At 37.7% G+C, this 27,711-nt stretch overlaps 1 protein-coding gene across 1 annotated transcript in view; it reads left to right on the top strand.

Annotated features, from left to right (window-relative positions):
• MRPS28 (mitochondrial ribosomal protein S28) overlaps nucleotides 1-27,711 on the top strand; it is a 108,807-nt gene that overhangs the window by 19,669 nt on the left and 61,427 nt on the right. Inside the window, exon 2 of the mRNA XM_029923920.1 lies at nucleotides 5,983-6,164. Coding sequence (XP_029779780.1) covers nucleotides 5,983-6,164 — 182 coding nt within the window. The remainder of the gene's footprint in view (nucleotides 1-5,982; nucleotides 6,165-27,711) is intronic.

Here is a 27,711-nt window from a genome sequence, read left to right as displayed (position 1 = left end):
TTTTATTTAGTTTTTTGATACAGAGAGAGACACAGCATGAGAGGGGGAGGGGCAGAGAGAGAAGGAGACACAGAACCAGAAGCAGGCTCCAGGCTCTGAGCTGTCAGCACAGAGCCTGACGCGGGGCTCAAACCCACGAATGTGAGATCTGACCTGAGCCGAAGTCGGAGGCTTAACCGACTGAGCCACCCAGGCGCCCCGGTAACAGTTCTTTATAGCAACTTTTTGGGCCCTAATCTCTGTTGTCATGTTGGTTTAACTCTGTATTTCCCTGCCATTTCACATATTTTTATATCAGGATTAGAATAGAGCCTGGTACATGACAGGCACTCAGTACTGAATGCATTTGATAAATCCCTTCACCTTCCCCCATTGGACCTGAACAGTCCTGTTCAACTTTTAGACCTCAAAGGGAGAAAATAGTAGAGTAGAATAACAGGAATACCTAGGAAATCTGAACTCTATGATCAGGTTTTTTTTAAATTTTTTAATTTTATTTATATATTTAGAGAGAGAGAATCCCAAGCAGGCTCTGCACTGTCAGTGAGGAGGTCAATTTGGGGCTTGAACTCACGAACCATGAGATGACCTGAACCAAAATCAAGAGTCAGATGCTTAACTGACTGAGCTGCCCAGGTGCCTCTGTTCTGTGATCAGTTCTTAAAGGAAGCAGTCACCTCTTAGCTACCTGCTTCATCTATGACAACTCTGTGAATGAGCTTTATAGCAACATTTCCCATAACCAGGGTTAGACACTGAGCTCCATGATACAGCCCGCAGGTGACAGTGTGCCTGCAGTCTCTTCAGTCTGCCTCAGCGTAAGAGGAGCTAACGATGGTGGTTGTTACCGTGGATTGAGGGAATTGCTACACTTACTGTTTTTAGAAGACACTTGACAAGTAAATGAGGAATTCAGAAATGGTTCTGGATTATGATTTGAAGGAGAGCTTTGTCTGATTACTTGACATAGTGTCCAAACAGTGTAAGGAGTGTACAGTTTAGAAGCAAATTCAGGTGTTAATGCAGGGATCTTAATGCTTGTGGTGAAATCATTTCGCTCACTGAAAATACATTGACTTCCATTGTAAAACATAACAAAGTGTAGGCAAAAATAATAGAACAAAAAAACAATACCATTACTACTTGAATTTAAAATCTTCTTTTAACTATAATTATTCATGGGGCGTCTGGGTGGCTCAGTTGGTTAAGCGTCCAACTTTGGCTCAGGTCACGATCTCACAATTTGTGAGTTCAAGCCCTGAATTGGACTTTTTGCTGTCAGCACAGAACCTGCTTTGGATCCTGTCTCCGTCTCTCTTTGCCCCTCCCCTACTTGTTCTCTCTCTCAAAAATAAACTTTATATATATGTATATATAAATTATTCATATCTTGAATAGCCAAAGAAATCTTGAGAAAAAAGAACCTGGAGGCATGACAATCCCTTATTTCAAATGATTACAAAGCTGTTAGTAATCAAAACAGTATGTTATTGGCATAAAAACACACATAGGCCAATGGAACAGATAGAGAGCCTACAAGTAAACCCACACAGGTATGTTCAGTTAGTTTCTGATGAAAGAGCCAAGAACACACAAGGAGAAAGGACAGTCTCTTTAATAAATGGTGATGGGAAAACTGCACAGCCACATGCAAAAGCACGAAACTGGACCACTGTCTTCCAACATACACAAAAATTAACTCAAAATAGATTGAAGACTTGAATGTAAGATTTAAAACCATAAATCTCCTGGAAGAAAATGTAGGCGGTGAGGTCCTCAACATAGGTCTTGTCAGTGATTTTTAAATCTGACACCAAAAGCAAAAGTAACAAAAGCAGAAATAAACAAGTGGGCTCTCTCAGACTGAGAAGCCTCTACAGCAGAGGAAGGAAACTGTCAGCAAAGTGAAATGCGTCCTCCTAAATGGGAGCAAGTACTTAAGTGATGTATCTGATAAGAGGTTAATGTCCAAAATATATGAGGAACTCCTATAACTCAGTAGCAGAAAAACAACCAAACAAAATTGGACAGATAATTTTTCCAAAGGAGACATATGGATGGCCCACAAGTACATAAAAAGATGCTCAACATCATTAATCATCAGCGAAATGCAAAGCAAAACTACAGTGAGGTATCACCTCATACCTGTTAAAATAGCTATTATCAAAAAGACAAGAAATAATAAATTGTTGATGAGGATATAGAGAAAAAGGAACCCTGTGCATTGTTGGTGGAAATGTAAGTTGGTGCAGCCACTATGGAAAACAGTATGGAGGTTTCTAAAAACATTAAAAATAGAACTAGTATATGACCTAGTAATTTCACTTCTGGTATTTATCTGAAGAAAGTCAAAATATTAACTCAGAGAGATATATGTAACCCCCCCCCATGTTCATAGCAATAGTATTTATAATAGCCAAGATATGGAAACAACCTAAATGTCCATTGATGGATGAATAAAGAAAACATGGTGTGTATATATACATACACCTGTATACAGTGGAATGCCATAAATGTTTCAGCCATGAATAAGAAGGAAATCTTGCCATTTGCAACAACGTTCATGGGTCTCGAGATCATTAGGCTAAGTTAAATAAGTCAGAGGAAGACAAATGCATATGATCTCACTTATATGTGGAATCTAAACAAAACCCACAAATCTCATTTTAAAAAGCTCATAGATAAAGAAAACAGATTGAGGTTGCCAGAAGTAGGAATTTGGGGGTTGGAGGGAGTAAATTGGGTCAAAAGCTGCACACTTAACACTTAAAAAATAAATAGGTCAAGGGAATGCAGCATGGTGGTTATAGTCAATACTATATTGTGTATTTGGAAGTTGCTAAGACACTAGATCTTAAAAATTCTCATCACATTTTTTGGTAAGTATGTATAGTGATGGATGTTACCTAGGCTTATTGTGGTGATTATTTCACAGTGTACCCAAATATCAAATCATATGTTGTATACCTGAAATTGTTTTAATGTCTTAATAATTTTATTTGTTATACTTCAATATAAAATAATTATTCATAACTTTATAAAGTTTATAATACAAATATTTTTCAACAGAATTAAAAGTCTCAAGAGATCTTATTAAATAGTCAATAGCACTCAGTTATTTTCTAAAACTTAGGAAATACCTTTTACTATCATACTAATCTTAGCCCAAACAGCTCTTCACAGTTATGAAAGAGATTGTGTTATTTTAGGAACAGCCCCTTGTGGTGGCTAAATTATATTCAATAAATGTTTAACCATTAGATTTACTACTGGATCTTTTTCAAGAGACTTGTTTAAGGATCTTTAATATTATATTCTGTAGAGTTATAACACTAGTATTATGACTCAGAGCATAATATTCCTGCTACCTTTTCAGCTCTATTTGCCATCTAGATCTTCTAACTTGTCTTTGGTTTAGCTTGACACTTAGGTACTCAGGATTCTTTCCCAGTGTTTCAGCTCACTCAAACAAACCCATCACCATACCCTCCTTCTAGCATCTAAAGGACTTGGCATCACCCACATGTTTGACTTTCATTTCCTTTGACTTCCTTTTTCTTGAGGTATAGGTCATAAGCTTTGGTCTTTGGGTCAATGTGTGTTTTACCAGATTTATAAAATGAAAGTTTTTTTTTTCAATGTACAAACATTGAAAAATTAGAAATTTTACATTAATACTTGGATTTCTGGCTTTTCTTGGAAAATCAAAAGATGTGGCAACACTGAGCTTGATTGAATTGCAGTTGCAGCTAGAGCTGAGTAGTGGCTGCACCTTTTAGACTGGCACCTCTTCTGCTTACCAAGTCCCCACTCAGCCTGGCATTTGAGTTTGTAATCCTTGGAGTACTACATGCATTAAAAATGAGTCATAAGTATGGTTTTATAGTTTTTAAGGGAAGTATTCTATCGAACTCTTAATAATTCTCTCTTAAATAACAGATGTGAACCTTACTCCAAATACAGGATGTAGGTAGATTAAATTGTTGGTATCCTTCTGTAATTAGTTCTCACAAATAGAAGCTTAGTAGTTCCCTTAGTTTGAGCCAAAGAATGCACACACCACATGCACAAATTAAAGATGAATAGAAGGTACAAGTCTGTACTCATGGATTTCGGAAAAAGCATGTGTTTGGAAAAAAGTTTGTAAGTTAAAAAGAAAAGGTAAGGAGCCTGCATGATAGGTTCAAGTAAATTCAGTATGTAAAAGGACTCCTAGAAAATGAGCAGCACAAAACAAGAAGCTATTTTTCCTTTGAAATTTTACTTTAGGAAAAAGAAGAAAATGATAACAAAGCTATTTAAAAGTATTGTATAACAAGGACTCATGTTCACCCTGGTAACTGAAAGACCTTTAATCATTTTCATTTTACTCTATATTTAAATTAAAAAAAAACCCTTTTGTTGGGCTATTTTTTTATTAACATATAATTAACATACAGTGTTATGAGTTTCAGGTGTACCATGTGATTCAGCAACTCTGTACGTTAATGCTCATCACGATAAGTATACTCTTAATCCCTTTATCAGTTTCTCCCTCCTCCCACTCACCGCCCTCTGGCAATCACTAGTTTATTCTCTTTCTGAAGTTTTTTTTCCTTTGGTTTGTCGCTTTTTTTATTTGTTCTTTCATTTGTTTTGTTTCTTAAATTTTACATATGAGTGAAATCATTCAATCCCAGATATGAGTGAAATCATGTGATATTTGTCTTTCTGCATATGACTTGTTTCACTTAGTACTATATATTCTACATTCCATCATGTTTTTGCAAATGGCAAGATCCTATTCTTTTTTGTGACTAAGACTCCATTGTGTGTGTGTGTGTGTGTGTGTGTGTGTGTGTGTGTGTGTGTACTCAGTCACATATATATACACACACAGCATCTTCCTTATCCATTCATCTGTCACTGAACACTTGGATTGCTTCCAAACTTTGGCTATTGTAAATAATGCTGCAATAAACCTAGCGGTGCATGTATCTTTTTGAATTAATATTTTCATTTTCTTAGGGTCAATACCCAGTAGTAGAATTACTGGATCATATGGTAGTTCTGTTTTTGAGGAACCTCCATACTGTTTAGTCATTCTCATAAAACTTGAATTTGAAAGGTTTTGTTTGTTTGTTTGTGGGTTGTTTTGTTTATTGGCAGATGAACAATATTAGGAATAAAGTTAATCTTCTTGGATGCCATACTCATGTGCTCAGACTGACCTCCTTCTGTCCCCGTGCTAGGAGTTTTTGTCTAAGGACACTCCTTACTTTGTTCACATTCCAGATTCTACTCTGAGCCACCACATCTGTATCATCTCCCACCAAGGGCTTTTCTTGGTCTCTTCTTCAAGAAGGAAAGGGAGGAAGAGGAAGTTGAAGAGTATATCTAACTTTTTTTTTAACTTAAAAAAAATTTTTTTTAGCATTTATTTATTTTTGAGAGACAGAGCACGAGCTGGGGAGGAACAGAGAGAGAAGGAGACACAGAATCCGAAGCAGACTCCAGGCTCTGAGCTGTCAGCACAGAGCCCAATGCGGAGCTCGAATCCACAAGCTGTGAGATCCTGACCTGAGCTGAAGTTGGCTGCTTAACTGACTGAGAGCATCCAGGTGCCCCTAAATCTAACTTTGTAAAGCAAAATTGCAGGGGCGCCTGGGTGGCTCAGTTGGTTAAGCATCTGACTTTGGCTCAGGTCAGGATCTCATGGTTTGTGAGTTTGAGTCCACATTGGAGGAGCTCGAGCCCTGCTTTGGCTGAGCCCATTTCTCTCTCTCTTAGACCCTGGTAGGATTCTCTCTCTGCCCTTTGCTCACTTGTGCCCCCTCCCCTGAAAAAAATAAAGCAAGATTCCATTTAAATATTTTTTAGTATTACTACAAAATGTAAATATAAAGCACATTGACTTTTAAAAATTTCTTCTGTAAGATTTTTATTATATCTATCATATATTTATATTGAATTATATGCATATAAATATCTTTTTGTTTTTAGGGCTCTCCAAAAAATGTGGAATCCTTTGCTTCTATGCTGAGACATTGTCCTCTTACACAGATGGGACCTGCCAAGGATAAAGTAGTTATTGGACGAATCTTTCATATTGTGGAGAATGATCTTTATATTGATTTTGGTGGCAAGTTTCATTGTGTGTGTAAAAGACCAGAAGTAGATGGAGCGTAAGTAGAATCATTTCCAAGTTTTTTAATAATGTTCATAAAAGTTGAGATACCCCAAACGTATTATTGGACTTTAATTGGTGATTTTCTAAAATACAGAAGATCTACTTTATTTCTCTTTATTATGCTAGTTAAGGAAGTTGGATTCATGTCATGTCATATTAGTCACATTAGGCTAGATTCGTGTCTTCTCAAAGCAGTGAGAGTAGTTTTGGGGGATATTTGAATGTTCATCCTAGGAATAAACTGTTCCCCACCATAAAATTAAAACCAGCTTTATAGTAATATATGCTGCTCAGGCGACTTACACTTAACCTTTTTTGCCTCTTTGTCTGTTTCACGGTCTTCTGCTTCTCAGAGAAGCCTCCCTTTCTACGTCTTCATGCTCCTTTCTCTCCCACTACCAAATTCCGATGCTTTATTATTTTCCTTTTGTATTCTGTGTTTACTCTCAGAATTAGAATTTTCCCTATTATGGAACAGAATTCATTCTGTTTATAGTCTATAGGTAAAGGTATTTGTGAGCATAAATATGCACTGGGGAAACCATTAAGATGACAGATCTAGGAGTACTTCACTGAGAGTGAAGGGAGATGTGGAATGAAGATTCTGAGATTGGAAAAGGATAGTAAGCGAGATAGGAATGATTTTTTTCCCATCAGTTTTTAATGGCACATTTAAAAATTTCAGTATTTCTGGCATCAGGATGCAACGTATAGTTGATGTCATATCAATTTACTTGACCGTGTTCTTTATTCTTAATAGTAATGCTGAGTCTAGTTCTCAGTGGCATCTTAAGATGAATTACAGTAATTAAAAAGTTTGTAATGTTTAAGGATGAATCATATTGTAGAAATGAATAGGGAGAGAGTCTACTCTAGATCTAAGAGAGCAATTATGAGAATGGGTTGCCTCTCTGTTGAGAGCTCTGGATACCTAAAGATGGGCTCAAATGATTGGGAGACATCAACTCATTCTACCTGAATCTGAATTGGACCTGACAAACTTATTGACTACAAATTTCCTCAGATCAGTGGCATTTCAGTAAATATTTAACAACTAGTTCTCCAATAAAAAAGGCCCTGATTTGCCAATTTCTGTTGTGTAAAACATTCCCACCGTGGCCAGTTTTAAGTCCCAATGTAATGTCACTGAATGCAGAATTGGGGATATTTGCCCAAGCTGGTGCCGTCTGGCCCCAGCACCTCTGCCTCAGATAATCAGAAGCTAAGCAGTGTCTTGCAAAGTAAGTGCTGTGAACCAGCTGATCCTGGAGGAGAAAATGGACGTCTTCCGCTACTTTGCATGGAGAGGTCCTGGCTCAAGCATAGCCGGTCGTGGTTCGTCAATAACGTAAAGCTTAGTCAAAAATAGTAAGACCTTAAGGTTAAGTTTGTCAATCCAAATGCTAATACTGTGTCTCTGTTGTGTAGTGGGTCATGGAAGGGATTAAATCAGATGATGTTTGGAAAGATTTAGAACAGTGACTGGTATATAATAAACAGACACTACTACTGCTGCTGTTCTTGAAATCCTGGTAACTGGGATTTTTGTGAACTGAGGATGATGTTCCTCAAGAATTCCTACTGACAAGGGTTCATGCGAGAGGCAAGTGTGGGGATATGCAGTCCTTGAAGGGAGGCATCCTTCAGCGGCAGCTGTGCAGGTCAGTTTTCATTAATAGAAAATATATCAGTAATTTAAAGATGAAGTACTACTTTATACAAAGAAATTTTTCTCGTCTCCTCCCTACGATTGATAAGCTTTCATCATGCTACCTTGGGTGCTCTGGGTGCTCCGCAGTTGCGGTGGCCATCTTTATTCTTACAAGCTGACCTAACTCGCAGCCAGAACATGAGGTATTAACTTTATAAAAAATGCACTTTACAGGCGATTCTACTGAATTACGAATATTTCACCTGCTCAGTCAGATGTATTACAAGTTGTAAATGCAGTGTACACTTTCCTTATGTTTGTGGATAGAATTTTGTTTATGGCACTTCTTTCATGGGTATTTATTTCTTTGTGGATATTTTATGGCTACTGTCCTTTTTCCATTAACATTTTAAAACATCAGTTTTGTCATTGTGTTCTATTTTTGATGATTCAGAATGCCTTAGAGACTAGAAGTTCTGATTTGATCCTCCGGCCTTACTGACTAACTCACAGAATTTTAACTGTCAGTATTTGTGACTAGATAATTCTCTAATAAGTGCTATAATATGGTTTGGATATTTTATGTACGCTATAGCTTAAAATGGTTAAATACTAGAATTTGTTTCAGCATTGATTAAACCTTAATTTTTCATCGAAAACTATACACATACATATACTCGATTATAGAAATTACTATGTGATTGAAGCCCTCTTTGCCACACATACTTCTGCCAGTGAAGCAGGCTAAGTAACAAGTGGTTTCTGGAGTGTGAGGGATGGCATGTCATTTTGCAGGTAAATTGTCTAGCCGATGGAGCTGTCACCGGATTAGAGTCTTGTTTCATATCCTTAGCAGAGTTAAATGCCTGCGTCTCTGTTTTGTATTACCTACAGTCAGTATCTTTCAACCCCTCCCTCCGTCCACCTACCCAGGATCCATTCACCAGGAATTCCTACTTTAACTTCCACATCAGTCACAAAATCAACACATTCATGACTGAGGCTCATGAGGAGGGGACAGTCATACCGGTGCAGGAGGAGTTGATTTATTTGTTTGTTCATTCATTCATTCAGCAAATATTTACTGGACCTCTTCAGCCTGTCAGGGACTGTTCTGAGGGCTGGTAAACTAGAGAGACTGGCTCTCTGGCCTCATGAAGTTGGGTGACTTCTGCCGGAGGCAAGGGGACTAGATGGTAAACAAGTAGACAAATCAATTTTAAAAATTGGTAATTACATGAGGGATAATATGGTGAAAAAATGTCTGACCAGCAAAGATAACAGTAGTTAGAAAAGGGGCTTTGACCTCTATTCTTCTATTGCTTCAAGTCTGAAATACCCTCTGAGGACTTTTTATTTTTTTTTCCTTTGATGATAAACAAGAGTCAAGGCTTACGTTCTATTCCTCTCTGGTCCTACAGACTGATAATGTTATTTCTGACAGTGAGCTAAAAGGAGTAGTTCACTTTAGCCAAGATGTGACCTGAATAGTTTGGTTACTTTTGTTCCCTATCCTCATGGCTATGCAGGTAACCGCAGCCCATCTCTATATACATTGTTTTGGGGGGGAGAAACTTTGTATTTAGCAAATTCCTTGCTGTCCAGATTTTTTAAAAATGTTTTTAATGTTTATTTATTTTTGAGAGAGAGAGAGAGGGAGAGAGAGAGAGAGAGACAGAGCACAGTGGGGGAGGGGCAGAGAGCGAGGGAGACACAGAATCCAAAGCAAGGCTCCAGACTCCAGGCTCTGAGTTGTTAGCATAGAGCTGGATGCAGGGCTTGAACTCACAAAGCGTGAGATTATGATCTGAGCTGAAGGTAGACGCTTAACTGACTGAGCCACCCAGGTGCCCCTTTGTTGCCCAGTTTTTAATTCATCATGAAAAGAAGGTTTCTACTCGAAATTTCTTGAATCTTATGGGTAGATACACTTAGGTTCTTTCCAAAACCTTTCTCTAGGTCTCTTAGAGCTACCTGTCACTTATGCTTTGAAAGTATTTAGAAAAGTATCAGTTCAACATAATTACTGTTTCAGTTACTTTGCCTTTTTATGTGTATCCAAGACATTTGTGGGGGGAAATATTTTATTCAGATTTTACTTGTTGTCTTTATAATTGGTAGAAAGATGATATTACCAAATCAGAAAGTAATGAGATCCAGCTAGGTCTCTGGTCCCTTTTCATAACTACAAGTTTAGATTATGTGACAGAACAGCATTTGGGCTGGACACGTTTGCTCTCTACCTCCGTGATGTCAGGCTGCCTCCGACTGAGCAGATGTTAAGAGGGTAATTCTGAGTAATGGCAGAGCTTCTGATACATTTACTTAAGAGACTATGAATACGATGTATATATTTACATAATTTGTTCATCATTCATCAGCCTGACCTGCTTTTGAAAATCTCTTTTGAGGACCAATTTTTTTTCTCCTCTTTCAGTTTGACTTTGTTTTGGTTGAATCTCTTCTGCCTTAGGATAATTCAAATTAATGAAAAGCAAAGAAAAATACTCCAATTTAATAAAATACCCAGTTTGGCAAAATGTTTTAATTTTTCATTATTTTTATTAATTATTTTTATTTTTTCATTACTTTTATAATTTAAATATTTTTTAAATTTTTTTCTGTTTTTTAATTCATTTTTGAGAGACAGAGAGAGACAGCGAGAGCAGGGGAGGGTCAGAGAGAGGGGGAGACACAGGATCTGAAGCAGGCTCCAGGTTCTGAGCTAGCTGTCAGCACAGAGCCCAATGCAGGGCCGGAACCCACAAACCGTGAGTTCATGACCTGAGCCAAAGCTGAACGCTTAACCGACTGAACCACCCAGGAGCCCCTAAAATTTTTTTCTTAAGTTTAAAAAAAATTCCAGTGTAGTTAACATACAGTGTTATATTAGTTTCAGGTATACAGTATAGTGATTCAACAATACGTTACTCAGTGTTCATCATAAGTACTCTTTAACCCCCATCTCCTATTCCATCCATCCGCCTGCCTACCTCTCCTTTAGTAACCATCAGTTTGTTCTCTATAGTGAAGAGTCTTTTTCTTGTTTTGTCTCTCTCTCTCTCTCTTTTTTCCTTTTGCTCATTTATTTCTTAAATTCCACATGAGTCAAATCATATGGTATTTGTTTTTTTCTGACTGACTTATAGGGGTGCATGTATCCCTTTGAACTAGTGTTTTTGTGTTGATGTGGGGGGGTAAATACCCAGTAGTGAAGTTATTGGGGTAGTTCTACTTTTAACCTTTTTTTAATTTAATTTTTTTGTTTTGTTTGTTTTTTATTTTTGAGAGAGAGATCGCGAGTGGGAGAAGGGTAGAGAGAGAGAGAGGGAGACACAGAATAGGACGGAGGCTCCAGGCTCTGAACTGTCAGCACAGAGCCCAGTGCGGGGCTCGAACTCACAAGCTGTGAGATCATGACCTGACCTGAAGTCAGACGCTTAACCGACTGAGCCACCCAGGCGCCCCTATTTTTAACTTTTTAAGGAACCTCCATTCTGTTTTCCAGTCCTCGCACCAATTTGCATTCCCACCGACAGTGCCCAGGGGTTCCTTTTTCTCACCAACAGTTATTTCTCTCATTGTTGCTTTGAATATAGTTGATGGTATTTCAAACTTGGAGCAGCTGATAAGAATCAGAAATTATTTTGGTTAACTGAATATTCTAATTAGCTAAGTAATAGCCTTTTAGTAAGTTCTACAACTTTTTTGTTTTAATATTTGTTTTTGATTATAGTTTGCTCTATGTCCAATGTGGGCTTGAACTCACGACCCTGAGATCAAGAATCACGTGCTCAACTGACTGAGCCAGCCAGGCACCCCAATTATAATGTAAAGGAACAGTTTTCTGGGCGCCTGTGTGGCTCAGTCAGAGGAGTGTCTGACTCTCGATTTTGGCCCAGACCATGTTCCAAGGGTCATGGGATCACGCCCTTTGTTGGACCCCATGCTGAGCACGCAGCCTGCTTAAGATTCTCTCTCTCTTTCCCACTCTGCCCATCGCCCCAACTTGCGTGCTCTCTCGCTAAAATAATATAAATAAGTTAATAAGGAACAGTTTTCAGCCTTGGTCCTGACAAGCTCCAGAGTCCTGTGGGAAGGCTTCCGAGAGGGTTCTGGGGCAGCAGGGAGGCTGCTCCTACTTCCAGAGCAGCTCTGCATCATTATTTTATATGTTACAATTCTGGGAACATTCTGGAAATATGTATGGGTAGTGAGTATTTCTACCACAAGAAAAAGTTTGAAAAATACTTTTGAAAGAAAATTCTAGAAAGACGTATTAATGGTAACATTCAGAATATAAGCATTATATTCAGACAATAATCACAGTAGTATTATGATCTACTTAGCCTCAGTTGCAAAATAGAAATATTAGAAGTAAAATCAGAGAGCTTGAAGGTGTGGATATGGTCTAATTCTGTTAGTACCTACCTTAGAAGTTTTAAACATTATTGTTTTTCTTTCATGTCGCATTAGGGCCTGAAATCAGAAATCAGATTATGACAAATTAGAATGACTCAGGCATTAACTTCTTTGGCAGTTGTCATTGAATCCACTGACTGCTAAATTGATCAGCGGTCTCTTCTATAAAACCCACTGAGTGGTACCAGCACTCACTGGAAAAGAAATTGGTGGCCCTCCACTATATTGGCACCTTCACTTCTCCCAGTTCAGCTATCTCTCCAGCTAAATAAAGCTAGTTGTGTTTGTTCCAAAAATCTGCTTATACTATTGTTAAGTAAATTTTTAATTCTTGCATAAATTAATAAAATATGACTATGGAAAGGGTTTTTGTTCTTAAGACAGTTAATTTTAATGTTTTGGAAAGACTCCATAAAGGAGGGGTTTTTTGTTTTTGTTTTTGTTTAATTTCAAGCAACTATTATTGAATTCATTTGGGCAAGTAAACCGTAAAGATTGGTGGGGGGGAGGAGGTGCCTGAGTGGCTCAGTCAGTTAAGCGTCTGGCTTTGGCTCAGGTCATGATCTCACAGTTCGTGGGTTTGAGCCCTGTGTTGGGCTCTGTGCTGACAGCTCAGAGCCTGGAGCCTGCTTCAGATTCTGTATCTCCCTCTCTCTCTCTCTCTCTCTGACCCTCCCCTGCTCCCACTCTCAAAAATAAATTAAAAAAATAAAATATTAAAAAAAAATTGGTGAAGGGAATCCTAAAAACCTGGAAGGAATTGCTTTCCAGACATCTTTCTTCTCCTGGTTTACTTTACAGTGACTGAGTCTGGCAATTCCAGACGTTGTCGTTTGGGTATTGTGTACGTAAGGACCTCAGTGCAGAGCTCCAGGGAGTGGACATCTTTTCAACAAGAAGGCCTGAACTCCTACCAGATTGTTTGCATTAATTGCTAAATTGGTGCCTTCACAGAGCATGTGTAGACTTTTTTAATGGGTTCTCACTCTAACCTACTTTTCCATGAACCAGTCTATGAGTCCAAGAGCTTCTACTGTCACTTTTCCATCATGTGAACCTGCCTGCCCTTTTCTTCAGATGTTTTTTTCTCCTGTCATTAACACAGCATACAATTTCACAAATTTTGTGCGCTCTATATGTATTGTTTGATGTATTCCTCATAGGAAGCGTAGAAAGTAGAGGATATTTTTCAAATGAAGAAAGTGAGTTTCCAAGCATAATGTGCTACAGTGATACAGCTGGTAATTAATAAGCAGGGATGCAAACCTAAGGCTGTGTGTACCCAGCACAGCCCAGGAATGTTCTTTTCACTCTACTCTGCTGCTCTCTGAATATCACAATATATAGTTACTGAGTATCATAAGAACCTCCTAAAATGATCTCACACGTGAGCCAGTTTTCACACCAGGGACCCCGAGGCAGGCAGTGTGGTTGTGAAGCTCTGCGGAGCTCTGTTAAAGAATGGTAGCTGGCCTGTTACAGTATCCTTGACTGTGGTGTCCGTGGGCTCATATGTTTGGGTAGTTTGACAGAGTCCAAGCTTGTTTCAGAGTGGATGTGTAGCAGAATTATGGTGAGGCCTGCGGTCCTAGGAACTGCTTCATGTCTGACAGGGATCCATAGCGTAGAGTCAGCAGGCCTCGTGTTATTTGGGAATGCTTTATTTCAATAAAGTTTATTCAGCAAATAGTAGAAAGTTGACTCTTTATACATGTAATGCTCAATATTTAATTCTTTGATTCTTTTTATAAAATATGTTATCTACTTCCACCTTGCCAGACCTAGAGTAGTTTAACATGGCTTTATGGTCTTTGTTTTTGATGAACCAGGCTCATAATTATAAACATTACTTTCTATGTCGTATCATAAATCAGATATATAGAATTATTGCTCCTTAGCCACACGCCCTCCAGTCCTGTAGGTATTGTTTCACCTTTACATGTCATCATTCTTTTCTACTGTTGTCTTCGTCTGCATTTTTAGAGGGTTTTTTTTTTGAACTTTTAAATGTTTTTGTCACCAAATTTGTTATGCTTAAATTAAGAACAACTAGTGTTTGAGTAATAACTTCTGAGCCTCTTCTGGAAGTAGAGTGTATGTACTTTAGTACATGGACTTCCACATGTATTTTGACAGCTCCTAACCTCCTCTGCTTAGTTCTCATTGGGTTCTCTGGAGACTTGATGTCACCAGATAAATAACTTCCTGATAAGTGGAGTGTAATAGGTTGGGGTCTTGCCTGTGTGGACTGCCTGTTCACTGAGGCCGTTGATAGGGACTGCCACGTATCAGGGCAGTGTCTGCTAAACCAGGCAATGTGCTGAGTGTCTTGGACATGAGCATTTATTGTGGTTGAGATTTTAACACCTTCAGTAGGGACGGTAGTGAAAATAAGATGGGATTATTGGGACTCAAATACTATTTGAGATGGTAAGATGGTATCAGTTCTTACTGCAAATTAGTAAGTACAAGGGTAAATTCCTTAAGAACATTGTAAAACCCAGAGTATTGCTTTATAGGATTGATTAGTTTGATTGGCTTGGAATGTACCTATAGTACATTTTATCAGTCTCAAGAATTAAGCTGCTGATTTTATTATGTTTTTAATAAAGTTTTTATTTTCACTAGTATACTTAATGTACAGTGATATATTAATTTCAAGTGTACAACACAGTGGTTTGCCAATGCCAGTGCCCATCGTAAGTGCACTCCCTAATCCCCATCAGCTGTCACCCCCACCCACCCACCTCCCGTCTGGTAACCATCAGTTTGTTCCCTGGAGTTAAAAGAGTCTGTTTCTTAGTCTCTCTCTTTTTTTCCTTTGCTCATCTGTTTCTTAAATTCCACACATGAATAAAATCATATGGCATTTATCTTTAACTTTCTCTGTTTCTTAAATTTGATTCTTCAGTTCCACTTATGAGTGAAATCATTTGGTATTTGCCCTTCTCTAACTTATTTCACTTAGCATTATACTCTGTAGCTTCATCCATTTGTTGCAAATGGCAAGATTTCACTCTTTTTTATTACTGAATAATATTCCATTATCTATAGATACACATACATGCACACACACATACACACACACCACATCTTATTTATCCATTAATTTTATTTTTAAATGTTTATTTGTTTTAGAGAGTGAGCACGTGCACAAAGAGGAGGGGCAGAGAGAGGGAGACAGAGAATCTGAAGCAGGCTCCAGGCTCCGAGCTGTCAGCACAGAACCCAACGTGGGGCTTGAACTCACCAACTGTGAGATCATGACCTGAGCCAAAGTCAGAGGCTTAACTGACTGAGCCACCCATGTGCCCCTTCATTAATTTTATTTTTAAATAAACTAGGTCATGGTGCAATTTTTCACCGAGTCAGCAAACATTTAATGAGCAGCTGTTATGGGCCACCTCTATTTTGTTTAATGCTATTGATGTACAGATTAAAGACAATCCCTGCTTTCAGTGAGTTGAGGACTCAACCAGGGGGTTAGAGAAGCAAATCAATATATATAACACTGTACAAGTTCTGTTTACTGTATCCTACAGGAATGGAGAAGAAGGGATCGATTATTCTTTAGGTTGTCAGAGAAGGTTTCCCAGAGGATCTAGCAATTGAATTGGGTTGTAAAGGATGAAGGGGAGGAGATACAAAGTGCAGACAATGGCTGCAGTTGGAGAGTTGTAAGTGACAGAGAGCCTTCTGGGAACTCAAGAGGCTTAGTTGACTTAAGTTTAAAAGTGATGAGAGAGTGGGGAGATGGACAGGCACCAGATCTTCAAGGCATTTATGTGCCACTCTGAAAAACTAGGGCTTTATTCTGAAAGTGATCAAGAATCATGAACACATGGACCAGGTTTGTGTTTCCATGGGCTCATTCTGACAGTGGTGGAGCACGTGTTGGAAGAATAAAATTGGAGTTAGGGAGGCCAATAATGAAGCTTCTGGAAAGAAGTGATGAGAATGTGACTTAAGTCTGAGGGTCAGGAGAAGAGACTTTCATTAGCAATTTAGAAGCTAGAAGAAACTGGTCTTGATGACTAAGTGTGGATGATGAGGTAGAAGTTTTGAATGACATTTGATTTAAGACATGAATGACCAGGCAGATAATAAGTCAGGTTGTATTGGGAGGTGGAGGTGGGGAATATATTACATTGATATTTTTCCCTGCTTCAAAAATAAAAATTAGATCAGTTTTGATTCTCTCATTCCTACTCATAGTCAGACTACTTCTGATTAATATTAGCTAATGAACATTTCTCTTTTTACTGAAATATAAAATCTTTGTGGTTAAGCGATGCTTATCTTTTTGGTTAAAGAGCCAAACTCTCTAAAACAATTTCATTGTTCTTTTTTAATTTTGATTTTTCTAGGACTGTATATATTTCTATAAAATCCTAAAGTCCAGTTTTCAAATGAAATCTATTTATTGTTAATGTGTTAATGAAGATCACGTCTTTTAAAGCATTATTTCTACACTGGCATCTCTATCAAAACACACATGATTGACAGTTCTGAAAATCGAAGAGTTTCAAAACAAGCATGATTGGCAGTTCTAAGGTAACTAGCACGTGCCCCGAATCTTATTTGCACTTTTGTTTGACACTAAGATAGAAAACACGAGCTAATTCCCCCATCTTTGTTTCTTTTTCAGGTTGTGTGATGTGTAGGGTCAAATGAAGAGTGGGATGGGTATTGAATGTTTCAAAAACTGAGTTGTTCAAGGTATATTGGTGGGGGAAAGAGAAAATAGAGAATTTGAACTGAGTAGTTCTTTTTATTCAGAGGACACGGTACACAATTAAAAATATTGCATGTTTTGGGGTGCCTGCGTGGCTCAGTTGGTTAAGCGTCCGACTTTGGCTCGGGTCATGATCTCATGGTTCATGGGTTCAAGTCCCGCATTGGGCTCTGGCTGACAGCTTGGAGCCTGGAGCCTGCTTTGGATTCTGTGTGTGTTTCTCTCTCTGTCACTCCCCTACTCATGCTCTGTTTCTCTCTGTCTCGATAATAAATAAACATAAAAAAAATAAACATTAAAAAAATATTGTATGTTTTTAAATAGATTTGTGATTGAAACTCATAATATCAGATTTTCTTAACAGAGCTCTTTGGATAAAACAGAGCTTTTTTTGGATAAAAGAGCATCTATTATATTTAACTTTTTATAAAAAGACTTAAGGATATGTGTAAATTAAAACTGTAATCTCAGAAGTGTTCTGAGTTCACGAAACACACAGAATCGGGGTTTTGAATAGCATTAGACTTAACACCAACAACAAAACCAAGCTCATAGATAAAGAGAACTGATTGGTGTTTGCCAGAGGCAGAGGATAGAGAATGGGCAAAATGGGTGATGGGGGTCAAAAAGTACAAATTTTCAGTTATAAAATTTAAAAAGTCATGGGGATGTGGTGTATTGCATGGTGACTATCGTTAATAATACTATATTGCATATTTGAAAGTTGTTAAGAGTAGCTCTTAAAAGTTCTCATCATAAGAAAAAAATTCTTATGTAACTGTGTGGTGACGTTAACTAGACTTAATGTGGTAATCATTTCACAATATATGCAAATATCGAATCATTATGTTACATACCTGATATTAATATCATATTATATTTGTCAGTTATACCTCAGTAAAAAATATATTTTTTAATGAATAGCATTAGACATTCCTTTTTTCCCCCCTTCAGATATGTGTCATAGCAGTGTTCTATTGGATTGATTTGTTCTGTTGGATTCTATTTTGATTAATGTGCAAACTGGATTTGCTTCATGTAGCATATTCACATATATATAGCAGTGTTAGTCCAGAGAATGTGTAAACTTATATGTCTATTAAGTTTGCTATATATGCCTTCCAGGATTGTAAAGGTTAAAAGTGAATCTGGAAACTACTATGATGACTGCTTGTTAAGGAATGAAAGCAATTAAGTGTTCCCACAAAAGCTTTGAAGTTAATATCTTAATAGGATGAAGAAGAGAAAAAGTCAAGGCTGCACTCCTACAATTGGTTCAGGCTGTAGTTCTGTTGACTTAAGAGGAGACTTTAGAAAAATTAAAAGCTATCTTAAATAGAAAGTGTGAGTTCTATTTTAGTTTGTAGAATTTTGTATTAATTTAGATTGCCACTTTATAACATCTAGAGACTCTCAGGGACAGGATTTCACTATGTATTCTGTAATTTGTGGTTAATAATAAGAACAATAATAGCTAACATTCGTTGAGCATGCTCTGCTAGGCACTTGGCTAAGAGATTTGCATGTATTATTTTCTTTAATCTTTTTGTTACTCTATGGTAGATACGATTAGAATCTTCACAAAAGAACTCTAAAGAAACAAAGGCTTACAGAGATTTTTAAGTCACCTTCTCCAGGGTAACACCTAGTAAGTAGGCAGACCTGACACAATGTCATTCCATATCGTTAACCACTACTTTATACTAATCAGATACACTTACAGAGAGTTTGTGTGTATGATTTCTTAGTTTTTTGCAGCAAATATTCATTGATTATCTTAATTGCAGTGTGCCGAATGCAGTTTAAATGAACTGTGTGATAGGGTACTGGGTGGCTCAGTCAGTTAATTGTCTGACTTCGGCCCTGGTCATGATCTCATGGTTCGTGGGTTTGAGTCACGTGTTGGGCTCTGTGCTGACAGCTCAGAGCCTGGAGCCTGCTTCGGATTCTGCGTCTCCTCTCTCTCTGCCCCTCCCCTACTCATGCTCTGTGTCTTTCTCAAAAATAAGTTAACTTTATATGAACTGCGTGATGTCTTTAGGAGGAGAGGTACAAAGAGGACAGTAACATAGAGGAATGCATGAACAAATGCCTACAGGAATGATGTGGTCAAGTAGAAATCAAAGAAGGAAGAGAAATTAAAGTTGAACAAACAAACCAAAACAAGGGCCTCCTCAAAGAGGTGGAACTTGGCTAGAATCTGAAAGATGGAGGAAAGGGTGTTAGGAAACAGACATTAAGAAGACATCTGTTGGGGAAACAGCATGAGAAATGGCATAAAATTGGGAATGAGCTTGGTGAGGTTGTGCTAGTTATCTATATCTGAGTAGCATCATACTCCAAAACCTTGTAGCTTAGAACAATAAAAATTTATTACTTCACACAATTCCTGTGGGTCAGGAATCCACGAGTGTTTTAGCCAAACAGTTGTGACTCGGGGTTTCTCATGAAGTTCAGATAAGAAACTGGCTAAGGCTACAGTCACCTGAAGGCTTGAGTGAGGCTAGAGGATTCGATTCCAAGGTGGCGCCCCCACATGCCTGGCAGGTTAGTGTTGGCTGTGGGCAGGGAGCTTCATCAATCAGACCTCTCCACTGGGCTACCTGAGTGTCCTCACAACACAGTCGCTCGCTTCCCTCAGAATGCATAATTTAAGAGAGGTGGAGATGGTTGTGAGACCTCTTAAAATCTAGGCATGCATTGTCATTTCTGCCTTACTCTATTCATTAGCAGCAAGTCATTAAACATAGCCTACACTCAAGGGAAAGGAAATTTGTTTCCACCTTAAAATTTTTTTTTATGTTTATCTATTTTTGAGAGAGAGAGAGACAGAGCGTGAGCAGGAAAGGGGCAGACAGAGAGAGGGAGACACAGAATCTGAAGCAGGTTGCAGGCTCCAAGCTCCGAGCTGTCCCCACAGAACTTGACGCAGGGCTTGAACTCCCAAACTGCAAGATCAGGACCTGAGCCAAAGTTGGATGCTTAAACTACTGAGCCCCCCAGGCGCCCCGGTTTCCCCCTTTTAGAGTGGGTTGTGTACAAAATCTATGTGTATACTTTTAAACCACCACAGGGGTCCGGAGCCCAGGGAGTGGTTGAAGTTTTAGGGAGTAATGAAATAGTTGCTTTGTATTGGCAAGGATCCTTATAGAAAACTCTGAATTTCAGGCTTAAAACTTATGACAGTGGAAAGACAGCAGAGTGGCATTTGGTAAATGGTATTTTTGTGTGCTAACACTAGTAGTGAGGCGGAAGATGGAGCGGGTGCAGCGAGGGCGGTTCTGAGACTGTCGTCGTGATTCCGGCAGGGGCTGGACTAGAGTGAGAAGAGATGTTCACAGAAATGACTAGTACTTGAGGTTTCCAGCCTAGTGGCTAGAAAAATAGAGGTCACAGCAATGGAGAAGCTGGGCAGAGCTGCTGTTCGTAGGGCAGGGCATGAAGCTCTGTTTTAAACATATTGTCATTTTCTGTAGATATTTGGCCATGTGGGATTGGAACTTTGAAAAGTTAGGCTGTAGAGTATCAGTGGACCTGGAATCAGCAAGTTCATATTGGACTGTACGTTTCTATGTCTTCTGTCTTTATCGCCAAAAACAAAACACAAAAACAAAAAACAAAGGCAACAGCATCAGTGCAGATTTGTGTTTATGCCACATTAAGGGAGAGTGACTGATTTGAAGAAACCTTGCAGTGTTCAGTTTCAGGCATCCTTTTAGAACTGAAATAACTTTATTTCTAAAAGTGGAATACAGGGGCGCCTGGGTGGCTCAGTCGGTTAAGCGTCCGGCTTTCGCTCAGGTCAACACGGGGCTTGACCCCATGAACCGTGAGATCATGACTTGAACCAAAACCAAGAGCCGGATGCTTAACAAACTGAGCAACCCAAGCACTCCAAAATTGCTTTTTTTTTTAAGTGAAGAAATTGAATACCCCTGGATTTCCTATTTTCAATCTTAAATCATCCTTTCTAGAGAATTTTATAATATTTGAAAGTTTTTCTTGGTCAGTGCAGAGCCTGTTTGGGATTCTCTCTCTCTCCCTCTCACAATAAATAAAAAAATAAAAAGGTTTTACTTTGTCTCTCCTTCAAACTGTGTGGTTCTTTTCCTCCCGTCCCCCCAATTGCCCTTGTTTTCCAGATTCCATTCATTCCTCAGGTCAGCCCGCCTGGCTCTGCCCTCACATCCTACTAACTGAAAGCACCCTTGGAAGTTTGTCAGTGACCTGGGCACTTGCCCAATGGCTGCCTCTGGCGCTCTGTCGTGTTCAGCGCTGTCCGCTCTTCGTGTTTCTGCAACTGTCATGTGCCTTCCTGTTCTTAGTGATCCTTCTGCTTCCTTGTTCTTTTTATACATTCCTCTAAAACACTTTATAGAATCTTAGAGGAGAAACCTGGTAAGGAGGAGGTACGGTCGCTTTTGGCATGTGCAGGAAAGTTGAGCAAGCAAGTTTCAAGAACGTGGGCGTGGAGGGCAAGAGGCCTTGGTTCTAAGTCTGTATCATCACTGAAAAACACTTTATTGCCTCTAAATGACCCTCATAAATGTCTCTATTTATAGGTAACCCTTTAAAAATTTTCTAATTATGGGTAAATTAGGAATCATTCAGGTTCAACAAAGTCCTATACTTGAAAATATGGTGCTTTGTTTTTAGCTTGTTTTAATTTTTAAGAAAAGATTTTTCCATAAATATACTACACTTAGGTTTCTTTTAAAGTTTAAATTCAGAACCTTAATTTTGGGCCTAAAATAGAATACTTTGTATTCTTTTTTAAAATGCAAATTAGTATTAAATAGGTATAATTAAATCCTTAATTAGTACTGATTGAGCTTATTATAATGTTCATGTGGATTGTGTGCTATTGACTGTGTCAGTTTTGAATTTATTAAGCAAACAACTCTTTCCTTGATGTATTTTCCTTAAAAGCATTTTCCTTTATATACAGTACTTTTTTGAAAATGGAGTTATCAGTTACTCATTATGGTATATAGTACAGAGAACTATACCTCTTTCAATGTGGGATATATATGATTTAAAGTTACTTGGCTTCCAAAGTATATTGCTGTGAGTGTATACATTTTGAGACTCAGCATTTTTACTTAAGTTAACCTTACCTCAGAACTTCCGTTTTAGTCACCATGCATTTTGTTTTGCACTTTACGTTACATTTACTTTTTATTTACCGGAATGATAATGTGCCAAACTTCTTGAAAGTTAACAGCTAAACATAAACTCTTTAAATCTCAAAATCTAATCCAGAGACTAAATATCTTTTCCTTAATTGCAATTGCAAATATTTTAGCCTGCCTGTTTCCTGAATGTAATTTATTTAGAAACTTTAATTTTGAATTTAGCTTGTTTTTCAAATGCTGTGCCTCCATCATGAATTTTTTAAGTTCTTGTTTCATTAATTTACTGAAGGAAGCATCTGAAGTTTGAAGGAAAATGTTCCAGAATTAAAGCTTAGCATATGCTAATTTGTGCTATAAGTTCTATGTATGTTAGCAATGGCGAAATTCGAAATGGTTCCTAATTTTTAGAACTGTAGTGAAAGTCTCCCTCCAAAGGAATCTTAAGTCACTTTAAGAAAACAAACATATGCTATATCTTTTTAAAATTTATTATTATTATTTTTTAAGTAGTTTATTGTCAAATTGGTTTCCATACAACACCCAGTGCTCTTCCCCACAAGTGCCCTCCTCCATCACCACCACCTCTTTTCCCCCCTCCCCCTTCCCCTTCAACCCTCAGTTCCTTTTCAGTATTCAATAGTCTCTCAAGTTTTGCGTCCCTCTCTCTCTCCAACTCTCTTTCCCTCTTCCCCTCCCCCTGGTCCTCCATTAGGTTTCTCCTGTTCTCCTGTTAGACCTATGAGTGCAAACATATGGTATCTGTCCTTCTCTGGCCGACTTATTTCGCTTAGTATGACAGCCTTAAGGGCCATCCACTTTCCTACAAATGGCCAGATTTCATTCTTTCTCATTGCCAAAACATATGCTATATCTTTTGACAAAAATAATTTTTAAGTGTCTGGCATAGTGCCTTGCAGATGGTAAATTCACCTAAATATTCATTGCTTACCTTTTTGATAGACAGGCATCACAAAAGCATTTAGCTAACAGTAGGGTGTTGCAATTATTGGTTGGGATGTACTGTTGTTCATTTTCCATTGGTGTTACAAATGAAGAGGTAGAAGTATTCGTGTTTCAGTAATGAGAACTGTTAAGAAGAAAAATAAAACTAATGTTGAATTCAATGAGAATATATTATTTCCAGGACTGGAAATTAGGAGATTATCTGTTCTTATCTTCATAGTTATCTAATATTATCATAATCATAGCCAATAATTATCAGCTGTTAGCTCTATGTTTAGTCACTTTTAAGCATCATTGTGGTTTAAGCTCATTGGCCCTGAATTCCTGCCGTTGAATCCTGGCTATATTAATTTTTTAATTGTGTGATCGGGGCAAGTTACTTAACTTATTGGAGTCTCAGTCTCCTTGTCTTTAAAATTGATGAATGGTTGGTAGGACCTCCCTCAGATGGTTGGTGAGAACTAAATAAGGTTGTCACCATATTGTCGTTGTCATCGTCATCATAGTCATCAGCAGCTGACATTATTGAACCTTTCTGCATATCAGACACATACAGTCATTCATATCTGACTGTCATTATGCCTACATTACAGATGAGGAAAGTAAGCCTCAGAGAACTGAAGTGACTTTCTAAATCACTTGGACTTGTGTCAGTTGCACAAAGCAGATACCTGACAACTTGTGGTTTAAATGTATAGAGACTTACTTTTCTTGTGTAAGATTTCTGGATGTTGATGGCGTTGGGGCTTGCTTCAGCAGCCTGACAACATCAGCACTGGCTTCCCGTTTCTTGAGTCTTGGGTGCTGTAAGGCTGCTGGATAACTTATCTGTGTTCAAGAGAAGGAAAAGAATGGGGTGGGCCTGGTTAACTTCTCTGTCTTTTTTACCAGGAAAACAAAAGCTTTTTTAGAAATCTCTTCCAGATTTCAGCCAACCTTACTTGGATCAGACCTGTATAAATTGGTCCCTTCTTTAGCTTCAGGGAAGGCTCTGAAAACAAGCATGTAATCTTTTCCCAGTGCTGTGCTGCACGGGAGGAGGAGAGGAAGAAGTCTCCCCTTCCTAGCGCGGGGGCTCTGCGCCTTTGTCTGAGCTGCGCCTGCGCAGTGGCAGAGCTGGGGTGCAAATCCAGGCCGACTGCACTCCAGAGGCCTCTTTCTCCAGGTCTGTCCCTCAAAATTAACATACCCACATCACAGACATGTTGAATAAACATTATCCAACATCTATCTATGTAGGTACGGTTTTTCTTAAGATTTTGTATTTTTCAGACAAAAAATTATTTACCTCTTTAGGCTGGCTGAATTTTGAGGTTATAGGTTATGTGTCTCTCCCTGTCTTCAAATAGAAATATAAAACAGAACAAAACTAGTGGCTGAATGCCTTTCCTATTAGAAATGACTACTAAGATATATTTGTTTCAGGGAATTTCTGATAACATTTTTCAACTTTCTATAGAAAAAAACCCAATAATACATAATTAAAGTAATACATTTTTGCCTCTTTCCGTTCTAATTATTATGTTTTAGCTCATGGTAAATGAGTTTGTTCTATGCTCACTTCCTAAGGGGTGGTTATCCACTGATTTCATTTTCTGGAAAATAAAATTATGTCACAATTCTTGGAAACTGCATATTTATTTTTTTGTTTTGTTTTTTCAGAGATGGGGGTGGGGTGAAGGGCGGGTGAAATTAAGGTCATAATTCAAATTCTTTACTCAGTCCTCTGAGACGTAACCATAGCTTATTACTGTTTTATTCTGTCTTGTTTATATTTGAAGTAAATTACATTGAGTTTTATAGAGGAAAAAGGGGTAAGATGGAGCAACATTTTGAGCGAGGCAACATTATCCACATTTTGTAGGCAAGGAGACTGAGGCCCAGAGAAGTGTGAAATCAAGGCAGAGTCAAAACGCGAGTACACAGCAGTTTGGATTGGAGCCTGACCTCTCCCACAGCTCATTGTGAGGCTGAAATCCTCAACAGTCTCTCCACTTAGGACACATCTTCCTGTTTCTTTTAAAATATTTAAAGGACATGTTTATCAAGTACAATATACCTCTGCATATTGTTTTACATTTCGACTTTTTATTGCGATAATGTTTTGTGAAATAATTAAGAAACATAATTGTCAGTCATCATTTATTTTAAGCTGTACTTTCTGATTTCTGTTTTACCAAGTCACTTTACCAGAGATGTTATCAACTAATATTTATCTAAGTTAAGCTGAATTCAGCCACACATTATCAACCGTGAACTTCCATTGACTAATAAAACAGGTGAACGATCCCATGTGACCTTTCTAGTCTGAATTTCAAAATATGTCTTTTTAACTAATGACATTGTGGTCTATCTACATTTCTGTGTGTATAGCCCAATTTTCAGGTTCCAGTTTTTAAATTGGATAATTAACCAAACAAAATACTCCTAGTTGCATTTTTATAAGAAAAAGAAAAGTTAAAAAGTTACTTCTACATTTATCATTGTAAATATCATTAAATACTATATTCTTTTACATTAAAATTTTATGGCTTACTGAAAATGCATCAGTTTAATTTATGCAAGGGTCTAATTTTACCATATACTCTTTTGTTTATTATACAAATATACTATTGGCCAAACCAAACCAATTAATTCTGTTGGTCTCTTCATTTATTATTACTTATTTTGTTTTTAAGCAATCTCTATACTAATGTGGGGCTTGAACCGACAACCCACAGATCAAGCGTTGTATGCTCCAGCCAGATGCCCAGTTTCTTCATTTTAGATTGAAACTTTAATTTGCATATTTATTCTACATATTAATCACTGTACAGTGTCAAAGCTAATATTCTTCAATGATCAAGCCAAATCGCTAAAGTTATATTATGTTGGTATTTCTGTTACTAATTTTTATTTTTTGTTTCAACTTATAAAAGTAACGCATTCTCATAAAAAAAAAAATCTATGGGAAATTCCCTAAGTAGGAAAAATTTAAAACTTCATAGACCCAATTTTGTAACTGTGGTTGGTGATATATATTAACTAGACTTCCTGTGATCATTTTGCAATATACATACATATGCATATGTGTATGTACACATTGAATCATTACATTGTATACCTGAAACTAATGTAACGTTATATGTCAGTTATATCTCAATTTAAAAAATACTACTGAAACCCTAAAATAAAGACCTTCACAGGCCCACCAGTCCTTCCAGTCATTTCGGGTAGATGTGAATTTTTGTTTTCTTTTGATATGATTTTAATCATACTGTCTTATATGAGTTTGAATCATGAGCTTCTCAATTTTATAGCCTAGCATTTTTCATTACGAAGGATGCCTTATATCTCACTGAATATAACAGCTTCTTGAAGCGTTTCTCTTTATTAGAAATTTAGATTGTGTCTTCTCTTTTGTCTCTTATAAGTGACACAGCTATGAACATCTTCATGAATAAGACTTATCTTTTTTTTAACAAACAAACAAACAAACAAACATTTATTTTGAGAGTGTGCAAGCGGGTGAGGGGTGGAGAGAGACACACACACACAGAATCCGAAGCACAGGGCCGAGCGGTCAGCACAGAACCCAACACAGGGCTCAGCCTCACAAACCGTGAGATCGTGACCTGAGCCCAAGTCAGATGTTTAACTGACTGAGCCACCCAGGCGCCTCTAGGATTATCTTTTTATAAAAGATTAAGTGGAATAACTAGGGTGAAAGGTTTTGATATTTTTCAGTCTTATGTAAACAGATTGAGCATTTTATGTTTATTAATAGCATTTTCTGGCAAATTGTCAGTTTCTTTACTTAGCTTATTTATCTGTAGGGATTATAGTGTCTTCTTCCTGGTAAGTGTATATGAGCTTGATTTAATATATTGTTCATCTTTTATTTTACAAATAGTGTTTTAGGGGCACCTGGGTGGCTCTTGTCTGTTAAGTGACTGACTCTTGATTTCAGCTCAGGTCATGATCTCACAGTTTGTGAGTTCGAGCCCCGCATCAGGCTCTGTGCTGACAGCTCAGATCCTGGAGCCTCCTTCAGATTCTGTCTCCCTCTCTCTCTCTGCCCCTCCCATGCTCATGCTCTGTCTCTCTCTGTCTCTCAATAATAAATAAAAACGTTAAAAAATAAATTAATGGAAGAAAACAAAGATAACTTTGTGAAGGCATTTTAATATATGTGTAAAAAAAGTTTCTAACAAAAATCTTTTTTTAAATACTATCTTTAAATACTATTTTTTCTTTTATAGTTTCTAGTTTGGTTGTCATACTTGGACCATTGCATCCATGGAAATATTGGCAGATGTTTCTGTTTAGTATTTTATAGTTTTATATTTCAGTTTTAACTTATTTTAAACTATTTGAAATTTATTTTGTAAGAACTCATCTATCCCGTACCCCCTTACCATAATAATTGCAAATATTCACTGACCTCTTACTACCTTCTTTCATTGTTCCCAAGACCCACATTTCTTTGCATGTTAATCTCCTTGAAATCACTGTCTGGCCACGTGACACTTGTGACGTAATTGTCATTGCCTGCCCATAGGCAAATTTAGTTTCGACTGTATTACATGTTTCTCCCTGCTATCTGACTGTAGATTGTTTCTTTGAAACCTTTTCTATGCTGAAAAGGCATTAAGTG

Source organism: Suricata suricatta, chromosome 15, assembly GCF_006229205.1.
Source record: "Suricata suricatta isolate VVHF042 chromosome 15, meerkat_22Aug2017_6uvM2_HiC, whole genome shotgun sequence".
NCBI lineage: Eukaryota > Metazoa > Chordata > Mammalia > Carnivora > Herpestidae > Suricata > Suricata suricatta.
This window is presented reverse-complemented; position numbering and strand designations above follow the sequence as displayed.